Consider the following 15,965-nt stretch of genomic DNA (forward strand, 5'->3'; position numbering starts at 1 on the left):
TGAAGCTTCTAGGTGAATACATTTGAGAGGCCTGAGCTAGTTTGAAAAGAGAGTTTCTATATCTTACAGAAGAATATTCAAAACTCTCAGAGAGCTCAGATGAACCCCCTGTTTAGAGATGAAGATGAACCTTCAAGTACTTTAACTGGGAATGGAATGAACCTCTTCTTTGGGGAGCTCCTGTAAAATGCGGTAGACAGGAAGGGAAACAGTTATCAGAATTAAAATTACAAAAACTGCATTTTGTGCTGATGTTTTCTTTTTCTTTCTTTCTTTAGGCTAATTACTGTTTTCCAGTGGTCCCTCCAATTCAATCCAAACTTAGAAGTGCAGTTTGTAATTGCATTTCATTGACTTCAGCTGAATCATTTGTGTTCTGGCATCTTGTTCCAGTCCTAACTTGTTACTGTTCACAAGAATGCTTTGAAGTTAAACAATAAGATGAAGAGAGAATGTTAACATCTTTTTGCATAATATTACTATTGCAGTTTTCTTGGCTGTGGAGTGACTAAGAAACAAATACTTCAGCAGATGAGAAAAGGGCTATTCAAAATCTCTTTTTAAAGTTACTATTCGGAAGTAGTTATTGCATTTGATAATGTCATGGGACACTTCTGCAAGCCCAGTTAGACCTAAAAAGGAACAATGACGAGGAGTCATACAACAGAATATTCTGAAGTACACAGTGCTTTGATCAAGAAACCAAAACATAATTAAATGCACTCATTGCTTAGCTGGTATCTCACTAAAAATGAGGCCTTCTCTAACCATTTAACTCATTCATGTAACTTCCACTGCACAAAAATGTGGTTTTAAAAAAAGAAGCAGCTTTTAAAACTGATTTATGATCTACAAGATCAAACAATAACTTTTAAATTTTCAAATGAAAAAGACGATTTTCTTAGAATATAAATTTATTAAGGTGGCAAATTTTAGTCAGGCCCCAAATATTCTGGATCATCCTCTGAGGTTATATCAATTACTTCACAAATAAAATGCATAAGAACAGAATTTGCCATTATAATTCAGGTTCCCCTAGGCTAATGTGTCCTAGTGGTTTTTAAAAAGGGAAAACAAAGTAAACGGAAATCTGACATTTTATTTCAGCAAGTAAAACAAACTGGCTCCTTTCGCTCTTTTTTCACTTTTGTTTTTAAATGTCAAAATGTTTGTTCCAAATGTTTGTTGATATTTTATCCGAATGGAACAAAACTGACGGTATTTGTAAACTGGGTTAGGCGCACGCTATTTCTAAAACTGGCAGGTTAGCTGAAAGAGATTATAAAGCTAAAAAAATATTTAAACAACACTCTTTTTACTACATTGCTTCATCAATTTATCTGATGTTTATGCGAATCTAGGTGCTTACGTATTCACATCTAAGACAAGGAAGACAGTTCTTACCTTCACACGTCTCTGTTTCAGTCCTGAACACATACCCAGGTGGGCACGTACAACTGTAACTTCCAGGTGTGTTTCGGCACAGGCCATTGTCACAGAGCAGCCTGTTCACCAAGCACTCATCGATGTCTGGGAGTATCCATTAGAAGACAAGGAGATACGCATATTGAGACATAGAGCAAAGTAACCAATGAAATTTTATTTTTCTTTCTCATCCCTCTCTTTGACATAGTCTCTTTGTAGCCACAGCACATTCTTTAATCCCAAGCAAATATGTTCGGTTTTATTCAAATGAAACCATTTTATGCTGGTGTTTTGAAATCCCTGGGAGGTAGGTATGCTGTAGTTTGGAAAAGGCATACGACTACTTTGTTCTTCATTTACTTATTGTCCTGTAGTGGTAGTGTATTAAATATATTTTTAAAACACTGATGAAATATATTAGAAAATTAAACTCATCTGCCTAATATGATTGCTTATATAATAGAAATAACATTTAAAAAACTTTTTCCTGATTAAAATTCTAATGAAGAATGCATTAAGTGGCAGTTGAACAAAAGGTATTTACTAATCTTTTCTCACTATGTTTTTACCTCAGACACAATTATTAATGGGAAATTAATGATGTATTTTATATATTCCTTTGGTAGTCTAGAACAACTTCAAAATTAGTAAAAGCTCAAGTTTAGAAGCTCACATTGAGTTTTGTCTTCATACCCACACTCTCATTTTTTCAAGTGTCATTAATGACAGAAAGAAACAAAAATTGCGGTTTGCGGTGGAGAGTTCCTTTCACTTAAAGTTATATTTTTAGTCTTGCAAATAACAATTGTCCCCAACCAAACAATATACTAATATTGTAAAAATATGGAAAACAGAGATTAAAAAACATTTCCTATAGTTCTATCACTACTCATAATATTAATTTTTTTGTGTTTTAGCTGCTCATTTTTCCTTTGGATATAATATTTCTGCTCCAATTTTGAATCTTAATTTTTAAAAATCAGCATTACATTTTAAGCATAACCATAATTTTCCCTATGATTGCATGTTTTATCAAGTGGCTGTATCACAATTTATTTACCCATTAGTCCATGCTATGGGTTGAAATGTGTCCTTCAAAAAAAAGATATGTTGAAGTCCTACCATCCAAATACCTCAGAATGTGACCTTTTTTGGTAACAGGATTGTTGTAGAGGTAATCTACTTAACATGAGGTCATTAGGGAGGTTGCAAGCCAATAAGACAGGTGTCCATATAAAAAGAAGAGATTCAGACATAGAGATACACACAGAAGGAAGATGATGTGAAGACACACAGGAAAGAGGAATATGTGACCAGAGTGATGCATCTACAAGCCCAGGAATGCCAAGGAGTTCTGGCAAACACCAGAAGCCAGAAGAGAAAAGGAAGGATTCTCCCCTAGAGCCATGAGAGAGAGCATGGCTCTGTGGACACCTTGACTTTGGACTTTTGGTTTCTCAAACTAAGAGACAATAAATTTTTGTTGTTTTAGGCAACCCAATTTTTGGTACTTTGTTACAGCAGCTCTAACAAACTGAAACTTAAATTTGGCTTCATTTTTATTTTTAAAACCTAGGTTTAATTTTTATCAAAATTATGCATATACCTAATGAAAAGAATTAAGCAGTGCCATGAACTGTGTTCAGTGTGTGAATGGTCACTGAATCTCCCTATTTTCAATAGCGTGTTCACGTACTTAACTGTACTCGGAAGCTATGCTGGAAGCAACTTTGCTTTTGGTGAATAAAAGTTAGATGGTTCGCATACTTTGTAAATGTTCAATAATCTCTGGCTGGTACCCTTCTCTGTAGGTATCAAAAACTATTATTAATACATGATATTTAATATAGTTTTATATATCCATCTGTATATATTTCTTCAACTTAAGATCAAATGAACATATTCAATAATAAAAACCAGCACCACAAGTACAGAAAAATGTATTTCTTTCTAATCATAATCAAGACTTGAATGTGGTATAAATGTGAAAATTGCAGTGATTAGATGTAAAAATTATTAAGTATTACGATGGATCGAATAACATCTGTTTTATAAAGATGGACTCAAATGTTCTATGGGAAAATATAGATTCTTCACAAATTCTTGAATATATGAACTACATACTTGAGTATTTTCAATCATTCGCTTATAAATTACCCATCTCAATTATCATGTTGAGATACGTTGTAGCAACTGGTTGTTTCTTTCTAAGTCAAAGTTTTGTCAACCTGTAGTACTTTATTTTCTTAACTTACTATTACTCATACTGTCCTATTAATTTTTGAAGTCTGTTTCTCAGTGAAAAATTATAGAATTAAGATACATGCAGAAAAATACCAAGCTAATAATTTAGTATGTGCCCATTTCATAAAAGAAAATTTTAAATACTAAGTTGTGCCACTAAGAAGCTTGGAACTATGTAACAGAATTTGCCTGATTCCAAAATTTTTGTATCTTTGTGTACTAAGAAGGAAACAAGAAAAACTGTAAGATCTCTAGTTTTAGTCATCTATTTATATTTTGATTTCTCCTATAATTCATGGGATTAAATTATGTGGAAGGCTCCTATATATATATATATATATATATACATATATATATATATATATATATGTATATATATATATATATATATGAAATAACTTACCAATACAGTTTCTTCCGGAGGCATCTGGTTCATAGCCACTGTTGCAATTGCAACGGTAACTACCACGTAAGTTTTCACAAATTCCATTGGCACATATATCGGGATCCAATGCACATTCATTGATATCTGCATCAAATGTTGAGAGTTTAATGCTCACAGACATTTTATTGTTTGTTGATACATGCAGGTCTAATGAAGATCATTCAACATATGAAGTGTTTGACTCTGTAAACCCACAATTTGCCTACCTTTCAGAAAGGGAAAGGAAACAAAAATAATGACTAAGAATAAAACTGAGAGATGTAGGACACTCCAGTGGTAGATCAAATAAAAAATGAAGGTAACTGGCAGATATTCAAAGAATTAAACTACATAATGTGCCTGTATTTGTGATAAAATTAATAAAGAAATTTATAGGCTGTTGGCTCAAAATCTAAAGGAAAATTCATCTTGATAGGTATTATAACCATCAGATTAAAAGACAAAGATTTACTAGGGTAGTCAAATAATTTTATGGTCCCAAAAGGCACAGAATATTTCTATTTTATTATCATATTTTATCTTCAACTAAGTAATATGATACTTAATAAATGTTTCTGTTGATAAGATGAAATTAATGGAGAGGACAGTTTAAATGTGGATGCCTGAGAACATGATTTTTTACAATAAGCCATGAACATGACTCCCTGTCACCCATGTGCAGGGGGACTTGAGGAATGATGTGCTTGTGTGAGCAACCAGTTTCAATAGGTAGCTGGCTCTGCTTGGGAGGCCATATTGAGAGGTAATGAAATACAGAATAGGCATAAAATCAAATTTTGGTCACAATGCTCAAATTTTGATGCTAATTATCATTTTCTATAATTTAGAAGACCTTAAATACTCCAGAAATGTCAGCCTGTCATTTTGTTTTTGGGAGACACATCTTGTAAAATTTTCTTTACTTGGGTTTCCAATATTCATTGCAAAGATGCAACATTACTGTCAACTAATCTATAATTTGTCTAAAGTCTTTTCGAACATGAAAGTAGAATATATATGCAAAGTGAAGATTAACAGTATCCTACAGTTTTATTTTCTTTATATTAACATATAAAGTAACATTAAAATTATGAACACATATATACTCAATATTTAAGGTTCCATTTTGGAATTTTATTAATCATATTACTAAATGTAAAATAAAACTTTAATCAATTTCATTTCTACCACTGGATGAAAACAATTTAGTATTCCTAGCCATAAATGTTCCTAACAATTTATTTTTGGGGCAGTATATCCCAAACTTGATCCTTATCAAATACCTCTGAAAGATTTTTTTAACCATGTCAGCACCATTATTTATTTATTTTTTCTTTAAATCGACTGACTTTTTTCTAACCTAAATATCAACTCTATTCTCTTCTTAAGCAATGGCATCCATAAAATCATGAGTGTAGTTTATTATTGACATTTTTAACAATGCATATTTAACAGACGCATATTTATCCACTATGTTAAAGGTGCATCTGCATACTACTTTATAATCATCTACCTTATAAGCATTGTTCTAAGAGATAGTTTATCTTGTTATTTTAAATTGCTATATTTTTATTATTAAATATAATCATATTCATGTTACAACAGAATTAAAAAGCTATACAATTATATAATTTTATAAGATGTAGAATAGAATAGAATTACCTCTTCCATCCACCGTGATACCTACTCCACTACTACACAGACCATGGAATTCAGCTATATGATGAAAACAAATAAAGAAATTAAAAACTCTAAACTGTATCTGTTTTACACAACCAGTCACTTACCCAACTCCAAAACTATCATTAATAAGAACTACATTAATTTTCAAAATAAAAAGAACCAGTCACTTACACAACTCCAAAACTATCATTAATAAGAACTACATTAATTTTCAAAATAAAAAGAACCAGTCACTTACACAACTCCAAAACTATCATTAATAAGAACTACATTAATTTTCAAAATAAAAAGAACATTTTCTAGCACATAATTACTTTAAGAATTCCAAAAATAGTCTTCTGCTCCCTAAATGTTCCAGGTTACCCTTCTACCATAAGTATATGAGAGTATCCATTTTTGTACATTCTCCCCAACAAAGGAACAAATCATACTTTACTAATGTAATAAGAACAGATGACATCTTACTTTAATTTTCTTTTAATTTTAGAAGATTGAGTATCTTTTCATCTGGTAATCTACTATTTGCATTTCTCCTTTGTAAAATCTTGTTTGTGTACAGTGTATTTTTTTCTATAAAAATTTCAACTTCTCTTATCAATGTAAATTTGTTACACATTAAGAAAATGGTTTTCCAATTTATATGTGTGTTTTAGTTGTTAATGTTTGCTTTGAAAGTCCTTTATCATCACAAAATAACCAAAATTTTGTGTATTCTGCAAGAAAATTATTTTTATAAGGTTTGTTTGGAGCTCACTTTATATTTTTCTGATATTTATCAATAATATTCATTACTTAGTTCAATTTTTCCTCACAGATGTAAATGCTATCTTTATCCTATTTATTTCTAGATGAACTCTTGTTGTTTTGCGAAAGTCTGAACAATCCATTTAGGATTTTTAATGTAATGACAAGCCATTTCCTGCTGGAATGCTTTCCTTCCACCTTCCATGTGGGAAGTTCTCATTTTTTTCAAGATCATTTATTTCTATTCCCATCTGCTTTTAGATTAATTTACTTAGTTCACTGACCTTTTAAATCTAGTCTCGTTATCAATTTTTGTACCTCTTTCATAATATGCATAATTCAATTTAATATATTTTAAGATAAGATTTCCTTCATTGACTCTTTTTTTTAAAGTGTCATATTCAGTAATTCTTCTAGATGAACTTTCATCATTTTACCAAGGTTTCAACAACCCGTTTAGAATTTTTAATGGAACGAAATTAGCCATTTCTTTTGCTGGAATGCTTTCCTTCCATCTTCCACATGGGAAGTTCTTACTTATTTCAAGACCAAACTAAACGCGCCCCTCTCTGTGAAGTCCTTCCCAGATTCCCAAGGCAACTATTTTCTCCTGTATGCTCTTCCAGTTCTTTTTTTATGTGCCTATAAAGGGGCTAATCATACTAAATTGTAATGTTCACCTACCTATATTCTCAACTATACCCTACTTTAAGGAAAAAGAGATTTTGTTTATAAAATCTGTATTATACCTACATACACTCAATACAAGTTTATATATTCAATACAGGTCTAGTAAAAGTATGAATAAACAGAGTTAACCTTATCAACCTAGAGTCTGGAATAGCAAACAAGACTGTGGCCTAAGACCATTCTGTTAAGATAAAAATAAATAAAATCAAGTTCTCGTGAATTTATTATAATCTCGAAAGCTATAAATAAATTTTATGCTATTTGTCTTCACAATAATGTCATAGATCAAGGGCACTGAAACTAATATATTCATGTAAGAAATCTGTTTGATCATAATTGAATCAGCAAATAAATTTTTCTATTCTCCATTTATTCTCTTTGTCTAGAGATCATAGGTAAATACAAACTAAATCTCATTATATGTCTCACACACCAACGCAGGTTTGGATTTCTTTTGTTTAATAAAAAATAATGACAAAATACTTCAGAGTCATTGTACTCTTTGGCCAAATATCTAATGTTACATTTCTAGATTCTTTATCAGGTGTGAAACTGGCCAATGTGACTACCTGAATTTTTAGCAGGACATGGCTGGCAGGGCTCTCCAAAACCATAGTCTGGGTTGGCACAGCAGCATTCAGACTTGGTCACTGCACCCGGGAAAGGACGGACACACACTCCCTTCTTGATTCCACCATAGCATGTACTGCGCATGTGAGTATCTAAAGGATACAGAAGAACAATTTTGAAGTTGTGACAGAGACAGAGATCAAAACTGAAGGCTTCTTTCAACCTAAGATTGGAAGCTTCTAGAGGCCATCTGCCTCTTTTCTTTTTCTTTGTATCTTTAGCATCTAACAGTGTTAGAAAACCAACGAATGTTTGCTGAGTGAGGGGAAGGATGAATCCATACTAACAACTCATTTTCTTGTTCTTTAAGAAGTTTTATATCCTACAAAAACAGCCATTATCCCACTTACCCTCACAGGCCTTTTGTTGAACCAGGTACACTCCCACAGTTATAAACAACACTTTGAGCTCTAATCACTAGCTATGCTCTACTCAAAATGACACTTATTATCACTTCTATTTTAGAAGTTCTCATGAACGATGAATTACAGTGAAGTACCTTGAGATGACACAAAAATCCTTTGCGACCTCCATTTACTGCTGTGACTATGTTTTAATCTCAGACTCTCAACAAATCCAGTTTTTACAAATAATAGCTACCACTATGTGTCCTTGGCATCATGCTAATTTTGCTTTACAGACATCATCTCATTGAGCATTCAGGTCAACTCCATAGGACAGTGATCATTATCCACACATCACAGATGAGGAAGATGAGGTTCAGAGGGATTATACAACTACTCCAAATCCTAGACAATCCACTGCCTGAGCTGGCTCAGATCTGTGTGACTGCCAAAGCCCTTCCTCTTTCTACTGTGTTATGTTACATCTCAAAGAAGAATATCCTGCTTAGTTTTCTCACTCTAAATTCTCATAAAATATGCTACAACTTTATGAGACAGTAAACGATAAACCATAAAAAAAACTCAGATCATCATAAAGCTCAGAGAAGCAGTACAGCTTGTAAGCAGTACAATGACATGGTAATTCCATCACAGCTAACTGTTATTATAAATATCTATAATTAATCACAATTTTTTGGAAATAATTTTCTCTGCTTGTTATGCAAAGTGAGTCACCCAATGACTTCTCATGATCAGGCAGTGCTTCTCAGTAAAACAATGAGATTTATGGCTGCATTAAAGCAATGAGATGTCTGTATGCCCAAATGGAACAAGGTTGTGAGATTTACTACACCAACCCCATGCAGGGGATGTGTTGCCCCTTTCTGCTCTTGCTTGAGTTTGACAGTTAACTCTGAGTTATATACAATATAGGACTTGATACAAAGACAAATTTGCAGAAACACAACACAGTTCATGATTTTCAACATGATTTTTTTGAGTTCTTCAGATGTTACCCATTATGTCAGAAGGCATCACAGAATGGTCAAAGTTATTTCTGCTTTCATGTCAATAACATAAGCCACACGCAACTTTTAGAAGCAAGTCTACAACAAGCCTATGGTACTCACTTGAGTGTGACAGGTCGCATACTGATTCGTGTTATAGGTTAACAACATCAAAAGGTCCATGACTTATGTGTGGGTTTTAGGGACATGAGTTGTCCTGGGCTCTGATCCCTGCAGGATGACCTTACTTAAATTACCATTTTTCACAACTATGATATAAGAAGGGTTTATATGATAAGTAGAATATGTTTGTTAAGCATTAAGCACAGTGCTTAGGATACAAGGAAAATGCTCAAAAAATGGTGGCAACCATATTTCTCTCTTCTTTCTTTAATGAGAATAATCGACCCTTTCCCCAGACTGAAACCCTAGTTCATATACTCTTCAAATGTAACTAAGCCACAGTTCACCGGTGGACAGGATAAGAGGTGCCTTTACCAGTAGCACACTTGGAACGTGACCACATGAATGCTTTGGCAGGGTACTGAACCTACATGCTAAGCTGTATCTTTTCCATATGTTATCAAATGTCTCCATGCCTTTTCTTTCTTAAAAACTGGAGTTTTTAAGAGATTTTCTCAGGTACTTATCATAGTCTATACACCATTGGTAAAGTACGTATGGATGCAAAATGCTAATTTTAGTTTATTCTTTTCTTTCGTATCAACTGTATTGCTTAAAGCAGCAACTCCAAGACTATGCATTAGACGTTATACCATTGTTCTAATTTAATGAAACAATAACTGTAAGCTAACTTACTGGGCATTGACTCTGTGTCTGACATTATTCAAAGCTTTACACAGATATATCTCATATTAACTTACTTAACCCTCAAAACAACTGATGAGAAAAGGAGGCACAGACAGGTACTATATCATGCCAAAGGCCACACAGCTAACAAGTAGCAGAACTAGAATAAAAAAAGAAAATTAACCTTTTAGCTGACAAATATGTCGAACAGTGTTCATAAAGATGCTGACATATTCTTAAACTAATCTAACAGGATGTAAACAAATTTTTAGCTGAAATCCCACGGTGCTAAGTATCAAATAACAAAGTGAATTTGGAGACTCCATCCTAGGGGAGTAGATATGGAAAATTAGTTACCTAGTCCTTAAACCCTTCCCAATATCAAGGATATAAATAGTTTAAGAGAGTGGCAATAAAGAGAAATTGTTCAAAAAATATTTTTTATTTTTCAAGCAAGAGGTAGGTTATAAGTTGGAGGTGCTTCTCTCCTCACCTCTGAAGCCTTTGAAGAGCTTTGTACCCACTTCTGCCTGGGACGCTTACCAGGCAAAGGTGAGTGGCTGCTATTCCTATGACAGGAGCAAAGTTGGGAGGTGGCAAAAAATGGGCACGTCCTATGCATTAGACACGGGCCAAATTAAGAGAGGTTCTAAAATGACCATGTGGAGGGATGATGAGACACCATCAGGACAGCCTATCTGAAGTGGACTGTTAAAAGATCAAATGTTGGGTGAAGAACGGCCACCAGGAGAGAAATACAGTGTCTGCATCTCAGAAAGGGCAACTGAATGTTTCTGTAAGACCCATGAAGTCACCCACAAGGAAAAACTTGGCTTTAAACATCTGCGAAGCCCAGAAATCTTGAGGCCATTCTAGGACAGTATCAGTGCTTCTGCCTTCTCCTCTCTCCTGCACATTGACCGCGGTGGGGTCAGAAAACTTCTTGCTCATGAAGGCCTGAGCTTGGAAGGAAAGTTGTAAGTAAAAATCAAGTTCGGAATATTAATTATTATATGGCATTAGAGATTCTAATTTCTAAATCAGATTATTTTCATTACATAAAGTTGTCATATAATTCTTTGGTTACCTAAAAGTAGTAAAGTTATGGGGTGACCTGAGTTTTCTTCCTTACGTATTGGATCAACTGCTCCCATTAAATAAATTTAAAGATAAATTTTAAAAGGGTGGGAGAGACTAAAATAGGGTTGCCTTTTGTTTATACCCTGCCTGTGAGTCATACTTCTTCAACATACTAGTTACAGTAGTAGTTTAAATTTCTGGAAATAAAAACCCACATCTCAGTATCCAGGGAAATAAAAACAAACAAACGAACAAATAAAAGAAAAAGAAATCTAACATTAAAGTGCTAACTCTAATAATAATTCATCATACTGATTTGTTTCTACTTCAACCATCAGTGGATCTCAAAAGCATCACCAAAGGCAGAAGACACGAGGAAAGCATACCTAGCAGGATATGGGAACAGTAATATTTTTTTTTTTGCACATAACAAATGGTGTTTGCATTAAAAAGTTTAAGTGACCACAATCAGAAAACAGTGGAGAGGGCTTTCCCAAAAATTTCTGATGCCTTTTCTGTATGTGAAGAAGAGAATGAATTTTTGTGTTTGAATACTGCATTCCTAACAACTACCCATATGATGATTACTTAAAATAAAACTAATTTTTCCTCCAAATCTGGTTTTGTACATACCGTAGATTTCAACAGAATCATTTAGGTAAAGGAAAAAAGCAACTAAGTGTATTACAGCAACTAAAGATATTTTAGCTTGCTAAGCAGGAAGGAGCTACATTCTTCTAGTTGCTATATTTGAAATATCCTGAACAAAGTGCTGACAATCATGTAAGCTGAAATAAATCCTAGATTGGATAGAATGGATGAACTTAAGTGGACAGATTATTTCCATCTGCTGTGCTTTTCCTTTTTTTCCTGCTTCAAGATCCAAATGTTTTGATTCTCTCAGGTAAAAGTAAAGTATTATCAACTATACCTTAGAAAGAATTTCATTTCTTTCAAATATACATTTAAACCAATAAGTATATTGGCTTTTTAGTGAAAAACTTGAAAAATAGAGGGTGCACAATGGCCAATGCACCCTAAACATCTCACGAATGTACTTTAGAGATAAAAATACATTAAGTATATTTTTAAAACTAACTCACTCTGCTATTGTTATCATTAGAACATAGTGGTTGGGTTCAGAAATGCCAATGACATTTTTGTTTTGCCTGTTTCTTTAAAGCGGGTGACTAGTAACTGGTTAATTTTCATGGAATCCATATGACAAAAGTATCCAAGAGGAATTTTGAATGGCTTAGAATAAAATACAATTTTCTCTCATGTTCTTCTCTTGTTTCTATAGTTAGCTGCACAGAGATCGAGAATAACTAGATGAAAACCTTTCTAGTTTTTGATATAAGTCCAAGTTCCAATATATAAGTTAAATGTAAGTTTTAAATTTTGTTTGGGTAAAAACAAGAGTATGCTTAAATACATAACCATAATTCCTGTTTGCTGTCTTATTTGCTATTAATTACAAAATCTAAATCTACTGTATTGTGAAACTCAGTCATTTAACATTATCGAGAATGCTGGTTTAAGGACTTTTTTTTTTCTTCTCCAACATTTTTGACTTGTCTCTCCCCACGGCCTTTTGAAGGGAGCTAGCTGGGCTCTCTGTCCATTTTTTAAGAACTGCTTTATCGAGATATGATTCGCATACCATAGAAATCACCTATTTAAAAGTGTACAATTCTCCCAGACAAGAAAAACAAAAGAAGTTCATCACCACCAAACCAGTATTACAAGAAATGTTAAAGGGACTACTTTAAGGAGAAAAAAAAGATAAAAAATATGAATAATAAAATGGTGATAACTATATATCTATCAACAATTACTTTAAAGGTAAATGGATTAAATGCTCTAATCAAAAGATAGAGGGTGACTGAGTGGATAAGAAAACAAAATCCTTACATACTGCCTACAAAAGACTCACTTCAGATCGAAAGGCACTCACTGACTAAAAGTAAAGGGACAGAAAAAGATATTTCATGAAAATGGAAACAAACCAACAAAAATCTAGGGTAGCAATACTTACACCAGGCAAAACAGACTTTAAAACAAAGGCTATATAGTGAGAGACAAAGAAGAAACAAGTAATTCCACTTCTGGGTATTTATCCAAATAAATACAGTAATTTATAAAGATATATGCACCCCTATGTTCATTGCAGCATTATTTACGATAGCCAAGATATGGAAGCAACCGATGTGCCCATCAACAGACAACTGGATAAAGAAGATATGGTAATATATACAATGAAATTATTACTTGGCCATTAACAAAGAATGAACTCTTACCATCTGCGACAACATGGATGGACCTAGAGAGTATTAAGCTGAGTGAAGTAAGTCGGACAAAGACAAATACCATATGATTTCACTCATATGTGCAATCTAAAAAATAAAATAAATGAACAAACAGAACAGAAACAAACTCATAGATACAGAGAACATTTTGATGGTTGCCAGATGGGAGCAGGCTGGGAGTGGGGATGGTGAAAAAAAGGGAACGGATTAAGAAGTGCAACTTGGTAGTTACAATATAGTCATGAGGATGTAAAGTACAGCAGAGGGAATAGAGTCAATAATATTGTAATAACTATGTATGGTGTCAGATGGGTACTAGATTTATCAGGGTGACCACTTTGTAAATTATATAAATAACCACTATATTGCGCACGTGAACCTAATATAATATTGTATGTCAACTGTAATTGAAAAATAGTTATTTAAAAATAAAAATAAAAGTGTACAATTCAACAGTTCTTAGATATTCACAGATATTTACAACCATCACTACAGCTGATTTTAGAACAATTCATTGCCTAAAAAATAACCTTTATCTATCACCCCCTTCTACTGCCATCCCTACTCTCTCTGCTCTAAGCAACCACTAATCTGCTCTGTCTCTGTAGATTTGGCTATTATAGACATCTCTCATGAACAGAATCACATACTATGTGGTCTTTTGTAACTGGCTTCTATCACTCAGCATAATGTTTTCAAGGTTCATCCTTGCTTTTATCAACACTTCACTTCTTTCTATTGTTGAATATTATTCCATTGCATGGATCTATCTCTGTCCCTTTTTCAAAAATCATTTGGACACTGGGGCCATTATAGAATGTTTCACTTACCAACACACACACGTCCGTCCACACCCACAGCCAGGCCTGGGGGGCAGTCACAGCGGAAGGACCCTTCATTGTTGATACAATGCCCATTCATGCAGATTCCTGGGGTCTGGCACTCATCAACATCTGTCCAGAGGGGAACACAAGCCAGGCTCAAACTGGGTAAATTTAACTTTATTTTTACCTATTGCCACTACTCTAGACTTTCGTCCTTCTATTTTTAATTTTATAATTTATGGAAGATACATAGATGTGAAAACAAATCTTATCTGTAAATGCAACTCTTTGAAACTCATTTTCAGAAATACTAAGTGAAGGTTGCCTTACTTTACACATTAGGAAAAAAAGAGCCTTACAAACTCATTTTTCATTATTTGGCAACCCTGTTTAATATTAAGTACTATTTCATCCAAATTGGTTAAGTGAAACAAATTCTTAAAAGTAAGGTGAACTTTGTAATTGCTTTTTATTCACATACACACAATTCTAACTATGATGGATGTTGTTTTGATATTAATTTGATCAGTTCATAATAATAAAATAGTTCAGTGTTATCTCTTCTAATTTTCAATCTGCTTCAATTTATCAAATGGCTTCCCTAAATGATGAAACAGCCTTCAAAGACACAAGGTTTCCAAATCACGAACATTTCAAGACTTATGGATTATATCTGTAATAAATAAATTAATGAAAAATAATTTCAAGAAAGCAGAAACTGATGAGATCTAAGTCACTTTCTATGTGTTTTTAAGTTTCTTAAGAAATGCTGAAATAAGTTATATACTGTAATGTAATGCTCCACACTGGAATATAACACTAATCTCATATCCTGTTACATCCAAGTCAGCTAACCTTGAGATGACATTCCAGTCATGAGTTCAATCAGCATAGCTACAATAGTTCTATTTAATCCTGTACTCCCTTCTTGAATAGTCAAGAAGTAATTTTTTTTATTCAGAAACACGAGAATCAGTATTGCTTTTCTCTCTCTAATGTCCTTGGAATTTCACTGAAATTATAGGGATTAGTTATAAATCTTATTTGGTATCCAGATATATTTGTGCAATTGAAGGCAGAAAGCATTCACAGAGTTAATTTTGTCTAAAAAAAGAAAACTGGGGCGGGGTGGGGAACTTGTTTTGACTAGGAACTGCAAAATTTGTTCCATCTTATGAAATCCAATTGTGAGTATACACATAAGATAGCCTTATTTATTTCCAAGAGGCATAACTTTTGCTTATTAAAGTTATAACTAGAGGTTGGCCTTCAAATGGCTCTATGAATGAAACAATTGATAGGAATACTTAAATTATTTCTTCACTAAATTAGTGGAAGATTTTCAGATAATGATATAGGTACAAATGATCTGTAGATTAGCTTTATGGAAAAGATATAATACCAAACCAGCAATGAACAACAGTGGAAAATCTAGTTCTGAGAACACATAAAAATGAAAACCTTTCAAGATTTTTTCTCCCTCCTCTCAAGGGGTAGAGAAAAATTATTACTACATTGTCTCTTTCAGACTTGCTAGAACAAATCTGTCATTCCCTTAATTTTTCCTATATATTATTTTTGTTAAGATATTATGTGCCCTAGACCACGATGTGTGTTTTTCTAGGAAGCTTTAGACACCTGCCTTACTGAATTAGTAAGAGATGTGAATAATATGAAATCCACATGAAGAAACTGAAGTAATTCTTGCATGATTCATTCAAACAAAAGAGATGGTTTCAATCACAGTTACT

At 33.3% G+C, this 15,965-nt stretch overlaps 1 protein-coding gene across 1 annotated transcript in view; it reads right to left on the reverse strand.

The window, feature by feature from the left end:
• FBN2 (fibrillin 2) overlaps positions 1-15,965 on the reverse strand; it is a 257,218-nt gene that overhangs the window by 82,128 nt on the left and 159,125 nt on the right. The window contains exons 15-19 of the mRNA XM_039848604.1: positions 14,221-14,343; positions 7,780-7,932; positions 5,756-5,809; positions 4,073-4,198; positions 1,405-1,530 (exon numbers count right to left, since the gene is read on the reverse strand). Of these exons, the coding sequence (XP_039704538.1) occupies positions 1,405-1,530; positions 4,073-4,198; positions 5,756-5,809; positions 7,780-7,932; positions 14,221-14,343 (582 nt within the window). The remainder of the gene's footprint in view (positions 1-1,404; positions 1,531-4,072; positions 4,199-5,755; positions 5,810-7,779; positions 7,933-14,220; positions 14,344-15,965) is intronic.

Source organism: Pteropus medius, unplaced genomic scaffold (assembly GCF_902729225.1).
Source record: "Pteropus medius unplaced genomic scaffold, Ma_sr-lr_union100, whole genome shotgun sequence".
Lineage (NCBI taxonomy): Eukaryota > Metazoa > Chordata > Mammalia > Chiroptera > Pteropodidae > Pteropus > Pteropus medius.